Raw genomic sequence first — 15,613 nt, 5'->3', positions numbered from 1 at the left:
CATGAAGCCACACGTGTATAGGAAGTTGTAACAAATGTGTCTCCACTGCTCCAAAGTGGGAAGGGCTGGCAGTTGCAAAGCAAACCTTTTGGAAATGGATTCACAATTGTGTTATCTTTTGTCATTAGATAGAAGCTGCGACTAAGAATATGCTGCTATTAAAGGCTGCTCTACAATGGTTCCAGTGCTGTCTTCAAGAATGTTTCCATTGTATGTGTCTGTGTTGTGACCACTTGTTCATCAATTCACACCAACATCAGACATTATTGTTTAGGCTGTGATACTAGGAATTAGGCTGCATTTTGTATCGTGGGACATCAGGATTCAGCCTCCTAACATTTTCTTTGTGGCTGTCCTGCGGTTGCTTCTGCCATGGAAGTTTTACTGTTTGGGACAGAGCCCAGATATAACCCCACTGAAGATGGTCTCTGGAGTTAACTGTAAGAGATGCATTCATACTGTATCATTTGCTTTATGAGGAGAGAGAGGTCAGAATTTTTGAGTCAGAGACACCTTCTTGCCATCTCCCTGCTTGAATGGCTTCTCTAGCCAGTGTCTGCTGTTAGTGTTCTGTGTGTGTGTGTGTGTGTGTGTATGTGTGTGTGTAGGATTTATTTGCCTGAAGTGTGTTGTATATGAGCGTGTGTGTGTGTGTGTGTGTGTGTGTGTGTGTGTGTGTGTGTGTGTGTGTGTGTGTGTGTGTGTGTGTGTGGTGTGGGTGTGGGAGGGGTGTATGCCTCATGGTCCCTGAGTGTGAGAACATCTCAGGGAAAAAATGCCAAATCAAAGAGGGAGATAGGGTACATCTAGTCAAAGATAAGCTGAATAGAGGTCCCCTTGCCTTTGTCATATGTGTAAATTTAATAAAGATGTTTGAAAAAAATGAATTGTAGGAAAGTGTGCATTGTTTCTCCCTGCAGTAAAGCACTTGTTTGAATTCAGAGGAATGATGACAGGGGACTTCTAGGTATAAAGGAATCTGGCCACTAAGATGAATACTGCTTTCTACAGAAGCAGAAGCTGGCTGTCACTTGTTTGCTTCCACGGGAGCTTTGGAACAGGGAATGTGGTTTAGAAAAGCTACAGTGTAACACCTTGTTTGGATCTAGACCATACCACCCAGAACAATCATCACATAAGGGAATTAAATGGGCTAATGGATTATTAGGGGAATGGGTCCTTGTTACCAGTAGTCAGGAGGAAGGGAGCTAAAAATAAAGTTGAAAAACAAAATGATTTCCATACAGAGACCAAGGCATAACAGTGGTAACAGTTGACTGTATCAGCTAGTCGCTAGTGCTACCGCATGAATATTTCCTCACATTAGCAGTTCCCAGCTATAGCACTGAACTCTTTATTGATAGGCTTTTATTTTCAGAGTTCCATTTGCAGAACCTGCAATTTCAGGCATCCCCCTAGTTAACATTCTTGTGGCTGGATTTTGCCAAGACCTTGCTTGGAAGATAGTTTAGCTGTAGTTAACAGCGGCATCCCATCCTTTTCCTATCAAGTTTTCAAGCTGTCAGACCACAAAATGAACACAAATTGATTAGCGTATAGTCAAGACCAAAATGTCTACATTGTCGAGCTGTCTGTTCTTCAAGGCACTTTGTCCTGGGTTTGTTTCTCAGCCATGTCTGCCCACCTCCCTGTTATTCATTAATACTGCTTGGAATTCTTGTAAGTATAAAGGCAGTACAGATTGCATTTCAAGTAAGGTATTACAATAATCAACTATTAACATGCCAGCTCATGTCACAGAGGGTTCTTTGCAGTGGCCAACCCTTTATTCCAACTTCCAAGTCCTTCTTTTGTAGTGTACTAGTCTACATTGAATCCTTTTGGATTTATTGAGTAAATGAAACTTCTGAGTTTGTTATGTAATATAATTCACTATTTATTCATTTTATTTATTTATTTATTAATTCATTACTTGCTGCCTAGGTTAGTTGAACTAGGCCCATGACCTGCTTTTAGGGTAGTGATGCAATTAGTCATGTTTATTTGGTACTTGTGTGCAAGTTGTCCCCTATTTTATTGGCATGCCTATTGTATATGTGAAGACTTGCTTTCTCTCTCTCTCTCTCTCTCTCTCTGTCTCTCTCTGTTATTTAGAGGTGTCCGAATTGGGACTATTTGAGAGTAAAGGCCCTTTAACTTAGGTGTGGTGGTTGCTGGTTTATGGCAAAAAGGCATACTTTTCCTGGGCATAGACCCTGAAAGGTTTGAGAGAGTCCTGTGATAGGGTACAATAAGGATTTTCACAAAGTTATACCCACTACCAGTGGCTGACTTTTAGATCAATTAGCAACTGTTTGTATATGCCTAGCAACAATATCTCACCTTTTCCTTAGATTACTTCATTTATTTGCCTTCTGAATCTTCTGTAAACACTTGAGTGCATAGATTTGTGTTGTCTTCTGTTTAGTTGACTGTCATGATTAGCATGTTTTTTTATGGGAGCTAGTACTTAAAGTGCAGCTTTATCAGGTCCCAGATAACTTTGCTTGACTGCATTATTACCTTAAATGTAACACCCTTTAACTCTGTTTTTGTTGAGTGTGCTAATATTTCGAACTTGGAGACATACTCTTGACTTTTGAGGCCATATTCAACAGGTGTGTTAGTAACTAACTGATCGCTAGGAAGAAATATGATCAGTATTTTTTACAAGGCTTGAAGAACTCATGTTTCACACATTATATTTAGGTGTCCTCCTGGCAGTCTGTAGGTGCAATGTTTTTAAGCTGTAACTTATGTAAAGGGTTGACATTTACAGTAGTTAACATTTGTACTGTTAGCCAACTTTGGTGTTTTTCTCACCTGATATTTTCTATTAAATTTCACTATTAAAGGTGCATCAAATGTAGTGTAACTGTAGCCTTTCCCTTTCTTCAGTCATGTTCTTTATGTGCTGTTCACTTACTGTGCATAAAAGCAAGTATTGGGTCTTCCTACTTTCTGTATATATTGCATCTTTACAACTGAGAAATGAGTGAGATTGTTTTCAGTTAGAAAAGGAGTTTCTGTCTTTGAACATTTTTTTCCTTTCTTTTGACTGCATAGGTCCGTATGGCTTTGAAGCAAGCAGAGAGAGAGTTTGAGCTGAGAAGTACCTGGTCCGTCCCAGATGCCTTGCAAAAATGGCTCCAACTGACACATGAGGTGGAAGTACAGTACTACAACATCAAGAAACAAAATGCAGAATTTCAGCTTGTAGTTGCCAAAGAAGAGGTAGGGACTTGAAAGTTTAATTTAAAGCACTTTCAAGTAAGCTGAAGGTCATCATCCAAGACAGTATAAAATCTGAAAACCATTAGCTTGAAGCATGCATTTGTCAATACACATTGTTGTCGTAGAGAGCATTAGTAGTGATGCATTAGGGTAGAGTGGAGTGATGGGATGGTATAGGTGAATGAAGGAAATGCCCAAAGAAGGTGAAATACAGCAACTCTGCAATGATCATTTGTCAAGCACTACTCAGGGGACAATAAAGCAGCACGTAAAGGCTGTAGTCATTATACCATGCTAATGTGCTAGTAAAAACAAATAACATTTGAGTATTAGACATTCCTGCAGTTATGCTGCTGTTTCAGATATGGAGGTACGAAGAAACAAATCAGTCTGGCTGCAGTCAGGTTTGCTAAACTTATGGATTTACCTTTTCTTCAGATCTTTGTCATAATTATTAACTGAAGTCATCTTACCCAGCAGTCAGTGGTATTCAGTGTGCAGAAAAAACATAACAAAATAATCCTCATGATTTTCCATTATTGCTGTAAACTGTCTTTTCTATATTTCTATCCTGTTATAGTGCATCTCAGGAATAGTATACTAGCATTAGGTTGTACACTCTTCCTGTACAACTCCAGTTCATTGTTAACGTGGTCATAACTATTACTCGTAATCCCTGAAGAACACACAGCTACCTGTCTCATACACCTGTAAGGTGATCATGCGCCAGGCATTGCTTTTTACTGCTTTAGTGACATTTTAAAGGTTATAATGGGTTGCATAAATGTCATCAGCATTACCATCTACATTCTCTGAAGCATTTACATTAACTAGTGCTTTAATTCCAAATGAGCCATCAGTAATGAAAATTACATGTAGCATTAAACCGTCAATGCTGCCCATGGACTCTAAATGCTTAAACATTTCCAACCTGGCTGCCTGCTCCACAGCATGTCAAAAATTAATAATCTGTTAAATTTCCCATGATCAGCTAACTGCAGATGATTCACGTCTGTAAATCAGATTTACAGACTATGAATAAGGTTTGACATGGCAGTATTTTAAACTATTCAAAACACGTAGTTTTGCTGCTGTACAGTCTCATCAGGAGAAGTGGGCAGCCATCAATAAAAACACATTTATAATATTTTTCCAATGAGTCACATAGTCATTAAATCAATTTAACTAGCAGGCACTGTTCTGTAGGATAGCGGAGACAGTGCGATTGGTAGGCGCTGTAGAAGTCTGTGTTGTGTATGGTAAAACAGACAGGGGTCAGGAAACTTATCAGAAGTTATCCAGACTATAGTTGCGCTGTGCAGTAATATGCACCACAGAAGAGAATGCAGCCTACATACAGCTCTGCTGTGCACAGTAGAATTAATGCAGTTTTGTTATGTTCCATACAGCACCATTATATTGTGAACAGGAAACCATGTGCGTGGCAAGACAGGCAGGGGGTGGTGCTCTCATTTAACTGCATTTTACATTTTGAAAAGCAACATACAGCAACGTGATCTTGATTATCTAAGAGGAGTTCTTCTGTATCATGGGATATCCTGGGTAGGGATGTGGAATCCATGGTAATTTACAGACCTCAGACATCTGTTAAACAAAAAACTCACGCATTTGAAACACAGTAAACTTCTTCTTGGAAGAATGAAGATGTGACCAGTGCTTCTTGTACCTAGGGGAAGAATCCAGAGAAGGGGCAGGAGAAGGAGACCAATGTACCTTGGCTTGCTGAGCTGATACTTTTTATTTAGCAAGAAGAAAGTTTCCCAGAACCTTCCTCCTACAAATATTTGTTACATCACTGAGCCCTACACAAACTGATCTCCATAATGTGATGTGTTGTGGTCCCAAACAATAAAGATGCTTATTGTGCCTTTTAGAAGGTGGAAATTGTTTGCAGCAGTCACAATTAGTGGAAATGATGAGCTTTAGTCCAGCAGAAAAACAAATAAAAAATAATTCAAACTGCAGTAAACGAAATAGAAATATTTTCAAATTCTTCTGTACACTTTTTCCTTGATTTAGAATACATTGCTGCATTTTTTTAAAGTTCGTTCCTTTGGGAGGCCAGGCTGTGGATGAAAAAGGACAGATGACCAGCCGACCTGATTAACAAAAATAAGTAAATGAGTAAACATGTACACTAGCATTGTTAGCAAAACTTAACTTTTAAGTGTAGAAAGCACACTCAGGCCTTTTTTTCAGCCCAAATACTTTTAAGCTGTAAAAATGTAGTAGTACATTTGTGGGTAGGATGAGGAAGAGGAGGCAGTCTTGGAAGGTTTTAATTGCATGTAATCGGTCCTAATAACCATAGCATAAATCCTAGAGATTACCAAAGAGGGCCCTCTCCTTGTCAGATCTGAATGTTAAAACCAACATAACCTTATGTATAGAAATGTGTACTGTTAAGAAAAAAAGGCAGAGAGTAATAAATGAGAGGGTTATAAAAGTGCAAACAAGTACTAATGAAGAATTATGCCTGCAAGATAAGTAGCCAAAGGGAAGTTATTGCAACTGGGGATCTGATTTTCAAGATGGGTAAAGGGAATATTATTGGTAAAAAAATAATGTAAAATCGGGAAAAACAGAAGGACAGGCAAGGAAAGGTAGCTGCAGAAACAGCTATTACATACGGATAGAATACAGGGCATATAACATCTCCTTCCACTGTGTATAATTGAAAGGCTCAAAACATCTGTGGAAGAACAGTCAATATTTTGTATAGTTTGTTACATCAGTAGTGATTCAGGTAACAGGTCAATAATTTAAATAGCCTATAGGTAACAGTGCTGCAGAGTTTTATGTGGATTCCTAATGGTCTGTTATGTTTTAGTTTCCACTGACAGGCAAACCAAAGCCCCTGTCTGTATTGTCTTCCTTTCACTTGTTTAACCTAAGCGTTTTGACAATATAGATAAGTTTCCTGAAGCAGCCCCTTCCTGACAAAAATGTCTGCTATAGATTTCCAGTTATTTTTATCAGGTGGAATAGTGTAAGTCAGGCAAGATGTTAAGCGTTAGTGTAATTGATGTCAAATTAGCAGACAAAGGCAGTGCAGTTCTGTGCATCACAGTGTTGGCTAAGTACAGTATCTTGCACATTTTGTCTACTGGCTGATGTGATGTCACATCAGGAGACTTAATAAAGAATAGAGAGATATTCAATGTGGTCTAAACTCTAAGAGGTCTATATTAAAACAGAATTGTTTGTAACCACAGTTTAGCGCATACCAGAGGGCATGCAATTCACTGTACATAGTGCAGTAGTATTTAATGGTGTATGCCCCATACCTAGCAGGATATATGGAAGCTAACAGAGAAAGGACAGAGACAAGATAGCACCACACTTGGTCAAACTCAGAATGCGGCTTCCTCAAATAATTAAAGTGGAAAGCATTACCAGGGTAAATTAACACACACAGGGATGACTAAAAATAATGGGGTGTAGTCATATTTTTGATAACCATACATCCAGATGGATTATGGCCCATTTTCAGTGGATTTATAGAGAGCAAAGTGTCACAGTATTCAGTAATTTACATTTTTAGTGTCTAATATAAGTGATTCTGTGATATCTCTGTGAATGCCATGACTGTAAAAAGAAAAAAAAATTGAAGAAGAATTAAAGCTCTGGTTTTGTGTGTGTATGTGGTGCCAAACTCATGCTGTAGTTTTACGTAAGGTTGCAAAGCCTACCACCCTTTAAATAACTTATGAAGTCATTGGCAATCATGTACTCAGTCATAAATGAGTATATAATGCAAAGACAGATTTAAGGGACAAGTGTACTGGGTAGGGTATGCAACACCACATTGTTCTGTATTGATCAAGACAGTATTTTATAATTTTCCTGAGTCACACAAAGGGCTATTCCTTGAGGGAAGGGGGGTGCTGTTAAGGTGCATAGTCATACATCTAGTGTGGGAGGGACACATTTGTATCACCTGCAGTGGTGGCAGTATTTGTAGATAAGTGTATGGGGTGCTAGCATTATTTGAGGTATCTGATCGTTTGTAGACTTTAGAGGTTAGGGTCCTCGCATTATTTGAGGTATCAGACTGTCTGTAGACTTTAGAGGTTAGGGTCCTAGCCCTGCTAGATAGACATCCAAGACAGAGGCTTGCATTGCTTTATAAATAAGTTCATTCAAACCATGTTTCTGCCCTTGCTTAAGGATATCGGACAAGAATGAAAAAGAAGTGTAGATTCCCCCTTGTCTGCATAATAGTGGTGCCAAATTGAGTTTCTAGTGTTAGCTGTAACTACTTGTAAGTTAGTCCACCAATGGCAGGTTTGTCCTTTTAAACTTAGAAGACTAGGAAAATAGTGCTGGAGATTTGCTGCCCAAGACACTAACCTTGTCAGCGTCCTCCAAATTGGGTTATATGTGAGGGAATCGTGAGGATGCCTCCTGGGCATTGAGGAAATCTTCAGCCTTGAAGACAGAGTTATAATTCAGTGTTTTAGGTAAAGATCTTTCAGAGGTTGTTCAGCATCTAGGGATTGTGTTTCATTTTGTTAGGTGGTCATGACAATGTTAGGTATTGTGGTCGTGATTATATAAGCCCCCCACAGGCACTTTGAAGAAGCACTTGTATACTTATGAGGTAGTCATAGGGCTTCTTGTGGAAATTGAGTATTGGAGCCTGGTTGTTGTTGGAGTGATCATATCCGATATGTCAGTGTAATCTATTTTGTTGATACGTTTTGTATGTTGGGTGCTAAAGAGGATGAATGTTCATGGCACCTCATTGTGGTAGTAAAAACTGGCCTGAGCACATACTGAATTTGGGGTCATATTGTACTTCAGATTTATTTTCTTTTGCATTTGGACTTAACTCTTTTTGTAAATATGTAAACATATTTTTAGTCTGTAAAAATATTGATATGTATATATCATGTTTGCATTTCTGCTTTGTCTCTCTAACATTCTTGTATAACTGATTTTAACCATATTTTGACTCAAATGTTTGATTTTCTGTGAACCGTGTTTTGTTTTGGAGCTTTTCTCCTTGGATCTCCACTGAAAATGGGCCACAAGCCCAGCTGGACCAACCCGGTTAACAAATGTCAATAAATAAATAAATTTGAGGTAGTGGGATACTACAGGGATGTCCTGTTTTCCTTTTTCGATTAGTGAAATGTTATGGACAGAACTTATTTATTCTGTACTTAATTAGTGTACTTGATCACTTGTTTCATGTATGTGAACGTTCTATTGTTAGTAAAGCTTGTTTAAAAGTAGTTGAAGCTAAGCTCTAGAATATTCACAAATTGTTAAATGAAACAAATGCAGTTTGGATGGTTGGAAGGTACATTTTTTTGGGGTATGCAGATTTTTTAGAGATAAAGTAAGAGTAAAGTTTATTTTTAAATATAACTTTGTTGATGATATCCTATCCATGAATATCAGTAGAGAGCTTTTTTCCAAATGGACCACCATAATTCACAAGTACAGCATCATCAGATATCTGAGTTATGATATCTGGATTATTTTACAATGTGGTTCTAATAGATCTTGGCCTTTTAGAGAGTATATACCATTCCAGATGGCGATTTAGCAGCAGAGTGCATGCTGAGAGAATCTTTTGAAAGGCAATCTGATTACTAATGAATCTTTTGTCTGAATTTAAGCCAGTGTATGGTCATTAAGAGATCACAGTAGTGGGTCCTTGACGCTGACTGACAAGTGAATCTAGTGCATTTGTTATCAATTTGTTCTACTTTATTTGTGCTCCTGATAAACTGGTATAAAGAACACAACCATAGTACTAGCTAGAAAGTAATGAAATGTTGAGTTTTTGTCTGAAACCGTTAGGAGGGATGAGCCCTGATCTGTATAAGCTACATAATATCTGATTACATTTTTAAGAGAGCCTATTCCTGCATAATTAAGACATTGTCCAGTATTACTCACAGGTCTTTTGTGGCTCCACTGTCATTCCAAATGGAAACAATAGATGAATTAGTAATTCAATAAGAGATTCTGTACAACAGGACATTTGCTTTTGTTTCATTTAAACAGCAAATGAGAGTTATGAAGCCAGAGCTCTGGATCAGTAAATACAATCTGCAGTTTCTTCTGGGCCCTAATTGGATTCTCAGCCTTGCGCAGTAAAGCTGTATTATGTACTTCATGTACAGCATGCAAATCACCTTCCCACACTGAGCAGGCAGAGAGATCACACGGATGCTAAACATTAGATACCCTAGCAATGAACTCAAGATAAAACCTCTGTCACAAGAGATGTGGGATGAATCTTCATTAATCCATGGTACCCTATGGTTTCTATCCTTGTCATTTCAGAGTAATTTTTAAAGTGCTTAGGCTCTTTCACAGAGATTATACCATGATCACTGTACTGTTATGGAACTTGTGACAAATACCAAGGTCAGGTCAAAGAGCAAGAATAACATCACCTGTCTATTACCAAGCCCCTATGTTATGCAGTCAGACACACTGAGTAGTGCTGCATTGAGTACAAACTACTCCTAAAGCAGTAACACAATCTCTTTACTGTGTTGCTACTGGGGACACATTTTGTGAGGAGCTACCATGTATTTGTTGCATGATGCTTCTCTTTTTTGTCACATCACAAAGTTGTGCTGTAAGTGAATTGGCAATACTACAAACTGCCCATAGCCGTGTGTGCCATCTGTGTGCTGATGCCTAGATACACACACACACACGTATGCATGTAAGTGTGTGTCCTGTGATGCACTGGTATATCAGGGATTCAGTGCCAGGATAGGCTTCTTATCCCCTTTGCAATCCCAAAATTAGGGTAAGTGTGTAATTGGAAACTGAATCCTTTTTTGAAGAACCCAGTAATTCTCTGAATGATTGTGCATTCCAGGAGCTTTGCCATTTTGTTTAGTGTTGCTGTGAGTTTATATTTCACCCTTGTGGAAAGGTATAATTTGAGCTTTTCCACAAAGCTAATGTACGTAACCTTCCCAAGAGCTTCTGTTTGCAAGGATAATTTTTGTATGTCCTTTAAGATCAATTTGTCTGGAAGATGCTATGTTGGTTTGTTGGTGGTATAAGTTATAGTTTCTTGTGTTTGTCTAGTTTACATTTTTCCCTTTATAGTGAATGTGAATAATTACTTGACTTTTTTCTATTTTTATATTGTGTTCGTTTGCATTTTTGCTTGGATGTAGTTTTTGTCTTGTGTAGCTGAGTTAATTTTTAATGTGTTTTCTATTTAGTTTTAATGCTTTTTGCATTTCCTATTGCAGAAGAAACTATATATAAATTACAAAAAAAAAAAAAAAAACTAGTAGTGCAGAATCAGCATGTGGCTTGGCATAAACTCCCAGGGAATATCAGAAACATCTGATAGATGAAAATTTAAAAGATGACTTTTCAGAAGTTATCATTTATCAGGTGTTGTATGCTTTTATCGTCTGTTAAAGAGAGTAAAAATGGGTTTACTATTATAATTACATTTAAAATAAGTTCAAAATTAAAAGTAAAAGTTTATTGCCGAAAGTATTTGTTTCTGAATGTTTAAAATGTCGAATTCAACATTTTACAGCAATTACCGGATATGCCATCCGTGCCGTGATTTTTAAAGTAAATAATACTGCTGTGACATCCAAATTTAACGTGTAAATTTAATGTGTACTGTAGTCCACCATCAATGTAACACCTAGTACTTCTTTTGCTGCATTCACTTATGTGCCTATGTTCATATATCACAAATAAAATCTCACTCCATTATCTACATCTCAGCATTTCTCTTTATTTTCTTGCTTTATCTTCTACATTTTTAGACTTGTGCTGGGTATTCTTTTACATTAACGTCCGTGGAAACTAATAAAATTCACTGCTCCATTTTTACTTCATTTTCTTAAATGATTCTTATGCTCTTATCAGCTGTCTCTTTTTTAAGCTCTTTACCTCTGGCAATCCTGTTCTGTCTTCACCCTCTTTTCTTCTTTCTATTCATATCGGACCTGTTTTCTCACCAGCACAATATGATAAAAAAATCTCCCTTATACTTACAATATACCTCTGTCTCTATTGCTGCTATATTCGTCATTATTCCCTTTGACAAATGTGTTCTCATATTTTTTTGTTAATGTGACACTCAAATGCATCGCCTTACATTTTCATACTTCAGACTACAGGTCTTTGACAAAGCTATTATAACTTGTTAAACCATGCTATATTTTCAAATATTCTTTCAATTTCACATTTATTTAAGAGGTCAGTTGTTCTAGAATTTAGCAAAAGTTTTAAAAAAGATACTGTTCACCAATTCTGAGAAGAGAACATCTCTTCTAAATGAACATTGAGTAATATTGTTGCACATAGATATATATACTGTTACTAATCCACCATGCATTACTTATATACCAAGTTATTTATTGCTGTTGGGAACATAAAGATACATTACGCACATTTTCGACGCATGTTCATTGCGAATACATTTGTGCGCCGTTTAAATGTGCAAATAGGCCGTTCTTTCAGCATTTTTAACTTCGGACATACAACAACTCAAGCATCTCATAATTCAGAAAGATGTTTGACATTTTAATATACATCAAGGTGAGCGACGATAATTTAATAGTAAACAGTAAAAATGGCTTGTTTTTTTTTACTTTTGTTAGTAAAATGTAATCAACCTGAAATATTTTTGAGTGTTGGAAGTCATCATATGGATATTTTTTATTTATTTATATTTTTATATATTTACAGCTTGTACTAGAAATATGATTTTATACCACTCTTTCATTTCCTATTCATACTTCAAGGTGGGGAGATGAGGCTAAATGTGTGTGTGTGTCTATATAATGTGTGTAGTATGTAGTATATGTATAAACTACAAAAGGCTACTTAAGCTTCAACATCTCCTTAAAAGCCATTTACATCGAGGATTCTATTCAAGGAATATTGTTTGCAAAAAGAGCAGAATCCCTTTCCCCCACCACCACCCTTTTTCATCTCAGAGGCCTTTTCTGACCAAATGCCACCCCCTGCACTGTTTGGATGCTGACTCCAAGAAGGAAAAGTGAAGTATGTTCTGGTTTCATGTAGAGAATGCCAGATATAGTAACATTTAATGAAGGCATATTATAAGAGAGGGCTTGCAGAGTATCATCCCTCCAAAGTAGGTATAGCTGAGTGTCTACAGCTTGAGGCATCTAGATTTAGGCAAATCTTCTATCATTACTTGTTTGCTTTGGTCTCCACAGAACCTGATGTACATATCTCAGCTTCAAGGAAGTCTGACAGCTTTTATAGCACCATAAGTATTTCTAGAAGCATCTCGTAGTTGTCCTAGCTGTTATTCACCTAGCTGCTCCAGAGGGATCAAAGCAGCTATTCTCAGTACTTTTCTAGGTGGCAGAAAAAGTAGACTCATTGAAAGAGCTAATAGGATGGTTTAAACATCTGCTGTCCTGGATATAAGGACATTAAACTACAAAACCTTTATGGGACTTTACCAAAGAGAACTTTTTTGAAGCAATTTGATGACGTGACTTCAAGCATTACTGATGTTTTTTCCGAGGGGAAAAATATATGTGTGTGTTTTGTGTGTGTGTGTGTGTGTGTGTGTGTGTGTGTGTGTGTGTGTGTGTGTGTGTGTGTGTGTGTGTGTGTGTGTGTGTGTGTTGTTGTTGTATCTTTCGGCTTTTCCCGGTTAGGGGTCGCCACAGTGGAACTCCGGTCCGCTAATGATTGGCAGTAGATTTTTACGTACCGAGTTGCCAGCCCTGACGCACAACCTTCAACGAAGGTACACCCATTCACGCATGTCTCCACACAGAAGACGCTTTAGCTGAGAATCGAACAGGATGTCTTACTGTGAGGCGACAACGCTACTGCAGCACCACCACCGCAATATATATATATATATATATATATATATATATATATATATATATATATAGATAGATATATAGATATATATATATATATACGCACAGCGCAATAAAAAAGTATTTGCCCCCTTCCTGATTTCTTTTTTTTTTGCTTGTTTGTCACACTTAAATATTTCAGATCATCAAACAAATGTAAATATTAGATAAAGATAACCCGAGTAAACACAAAATCACAGTTTTTAAGTGATGATTTTATAAAATCACAGTTTTTAAGTGATGATTTTATTTATTAAGGAGAAAAAAACTATCCGAACCTACATGGCCCTATGTGAAAAATTAATTGCCCCTAAACCTAATAACTGGTTGTGCCACCCTTAGCAGCAACAACTGCAGTCACATGTTTGCAATAACTGGCAATGCGTCTTTCACATCGCTGTTGAGGAATTTTGGCCCACTCTTCTTTGCAGAATTGTTTTAATTCAGCCATATTGGAGGGTTTTCGAGCATGAACCGCCTTTTTAAGGTCATGCCACAGCATCTCAATTGGATTCAAGTGCAGATTTTGACTAGACCACTTCAGAGCCTTCATTTTGTTTTGTTTTTTAAGACATTCAGAGGTGGACTTGCTGGTGTGTGTTGGATCATTGTCCTGCTGCAGAACCCAAGTGCGTCTCAGCTTGAGGTCACGAAGTGGACATTCTCCTTCAGTATTTTTTGGTAGAGAGCAGAATTCAGTTCCATCAATCACAGCAAGTCGTCCAGGTCCAAAAGCAGCCCCAGACCGTCACACTGCAACCACCATGTTTGACTGTTGGCATGATATTCGTTTTCTGAAATGCTGTGTTACTTTTATGCCAGAGTAACGGGATGCAGACCTCCCAAAAAGTTCAGCTTTTGTTTCATCAGTCCACAGATTATTTTCCCAAAAGTCTTGGGGATCATCAGGATTTTTTGGCAAAAGTGAGACGAGCCTTTATGTTCTTTTTGGTCAGCAGTGGTTTTCGCCTTGGAGCTCTGCCATACATGCCATTTTTGCCTAGTCTCTTTCTTATGGTTGAGTCATGAACACTAATCTTAACTGAGGCAAGTGAGACCTGCAGTTCTTTAGATGTTGTACTGGGTTCTTTTGTGACCTCTTTGATGAGTCGTCGCTGCGCTCTTGGGGTAATTTTTTTAGGTTGGCCACTCCTGGGAAGGTTCACCATTGTTCCATGTTTTCTCCATTTGTGGATAATGGCTCTCACTGTGGTTCGCTGGAGTCCCAAAGCTTTAGAAATGGCTTTGTAACCTTTTCCAGACTGATAGATGTCAATTACTTTGTTTCTTACCTGTTCCAGAATTTCTTTACATCGCGGCATGATGTCTTCCTTTTTGGGATATTTTGGCCTACTCCACTTTGACACGTTCTATTTAAGTGATCTGTTGATTCAACAGGTCTGGCAATAATCTGGCCTAGGTGTGGCTAGTGAAATTGAACTCAGCTTTCCTAAAAATCTGATTACACACCACATACCACAGTTGCTTCATGATTTAACAAGGGGGGGCAATTACTTTTTCACATAGGGCCATGTAGGTTTGGATAGTTATTTTTTCCTTAATAAATAAAATCATCACTTAAAAACTGCATTTTGTGTTTACTTGGGTTATCTTTGTCTAATATTGATGATCTGAAACATTTAAGTCTGTGACAAACATGCAAAAAAATTAGAAATCAGGACATACTTTTTCATTGCACAAATATATATATATATATATATATATATGTATATGTGTGTGTGTGTGTGTGTGTATATATATATATATATATATATATATATATATATATATATATATATATATATATATATATATATATATATATATATTTATATATTGCCATAAAGAGCTGATAAGGTTGGCATGCACATTATAATTGTTGCTGTAATAATGTGGATGCTAATTTCAGAACTGCAGAGTTATTAGCTTTTTAATTTTTTTTTCATTATATCCTGCATTTTAGCTGGAGACAATGACCAAACAGGTATAAACAATTATATATGGGAGATCTGACCTGTAGCTTCCAACTGAAATCTACAAAGATTCTTTCCTGCATTTCCATTAGCAGATGTTTTTAGCTGGAAACAAGAAGCGTGCTGGTGAAAGTGATAAATCATGAAAGGTTTGAACAGTGTGTCTTGTGCAAACTCTACAAGGTGCAATGTAATTAACCTTTAAAGGGAAAGTAGCTAGTAGTTCAGTGAAAATAAATGTTTGAAATTGTGAGAAGTGAATAGGAATGAATGTAGTTGCCCACCAGCATCCTTAGTGCTTTAATGCATTAAATATGACAATGCACAATTTATTTATTTATTTAAGTCTGTACTGTGCATTTTTTCTTAAGTCTAAAAGTTAGAGTTTACTGAAAGCATGCAAGTTGTTTTTCATATCTGGTAGGGGAATAGATGTAAGTGGGCATGTAGGTTCTAACATGCGCTTTTCTGTGGTTAGCCCTAACTTTAGAATAGATAATGCCTATTGGTGCAGCTGCC

The 15,613-nt window shown here is 37.3% G+C and overlaps 1 protein-coding gene across 1 annotated transcript in view; it reads left to right on the top strand.

The window, feature by feature from the left end:
* Positions 1-15,613, top strand: part of STIM2 (stromal interaction molecule 2) — a 1,889,444-nt gene that overhangs the window by 1,734,304 nt on the left and 139,527 nt on the right. Inside the window, exon 8 of the mRNA XM_044062150.1 lies at positions 3,067-3,234. Within this exon, the coding sequence (XP_043918085.1) occupies positions 3,067-3,234 (168 nt within the window). The remainder of the gene's footprint in view (positions 1-3,066; positions 3,235-15,613) is intronic.

Source organism: Protopterus annectens, chromosome 2.part1 (genome assembly GCF_019279795.1).
Source record: "Protopterus annectens isolate FY-2018-M chromosome 2.part1, PAN1.0, whole genome shotgun sequence".
Lineage (NCBI taxonomy): Eukaryota > Metazoa > Chordata > Ceratodontiformes > Protopteridae > Protopterus > Protopterus annectens.
Note: the sequence above shows the minus strand (reverse complement) of the source record. Positions and strands in the feature narration are given on the sequence as shown.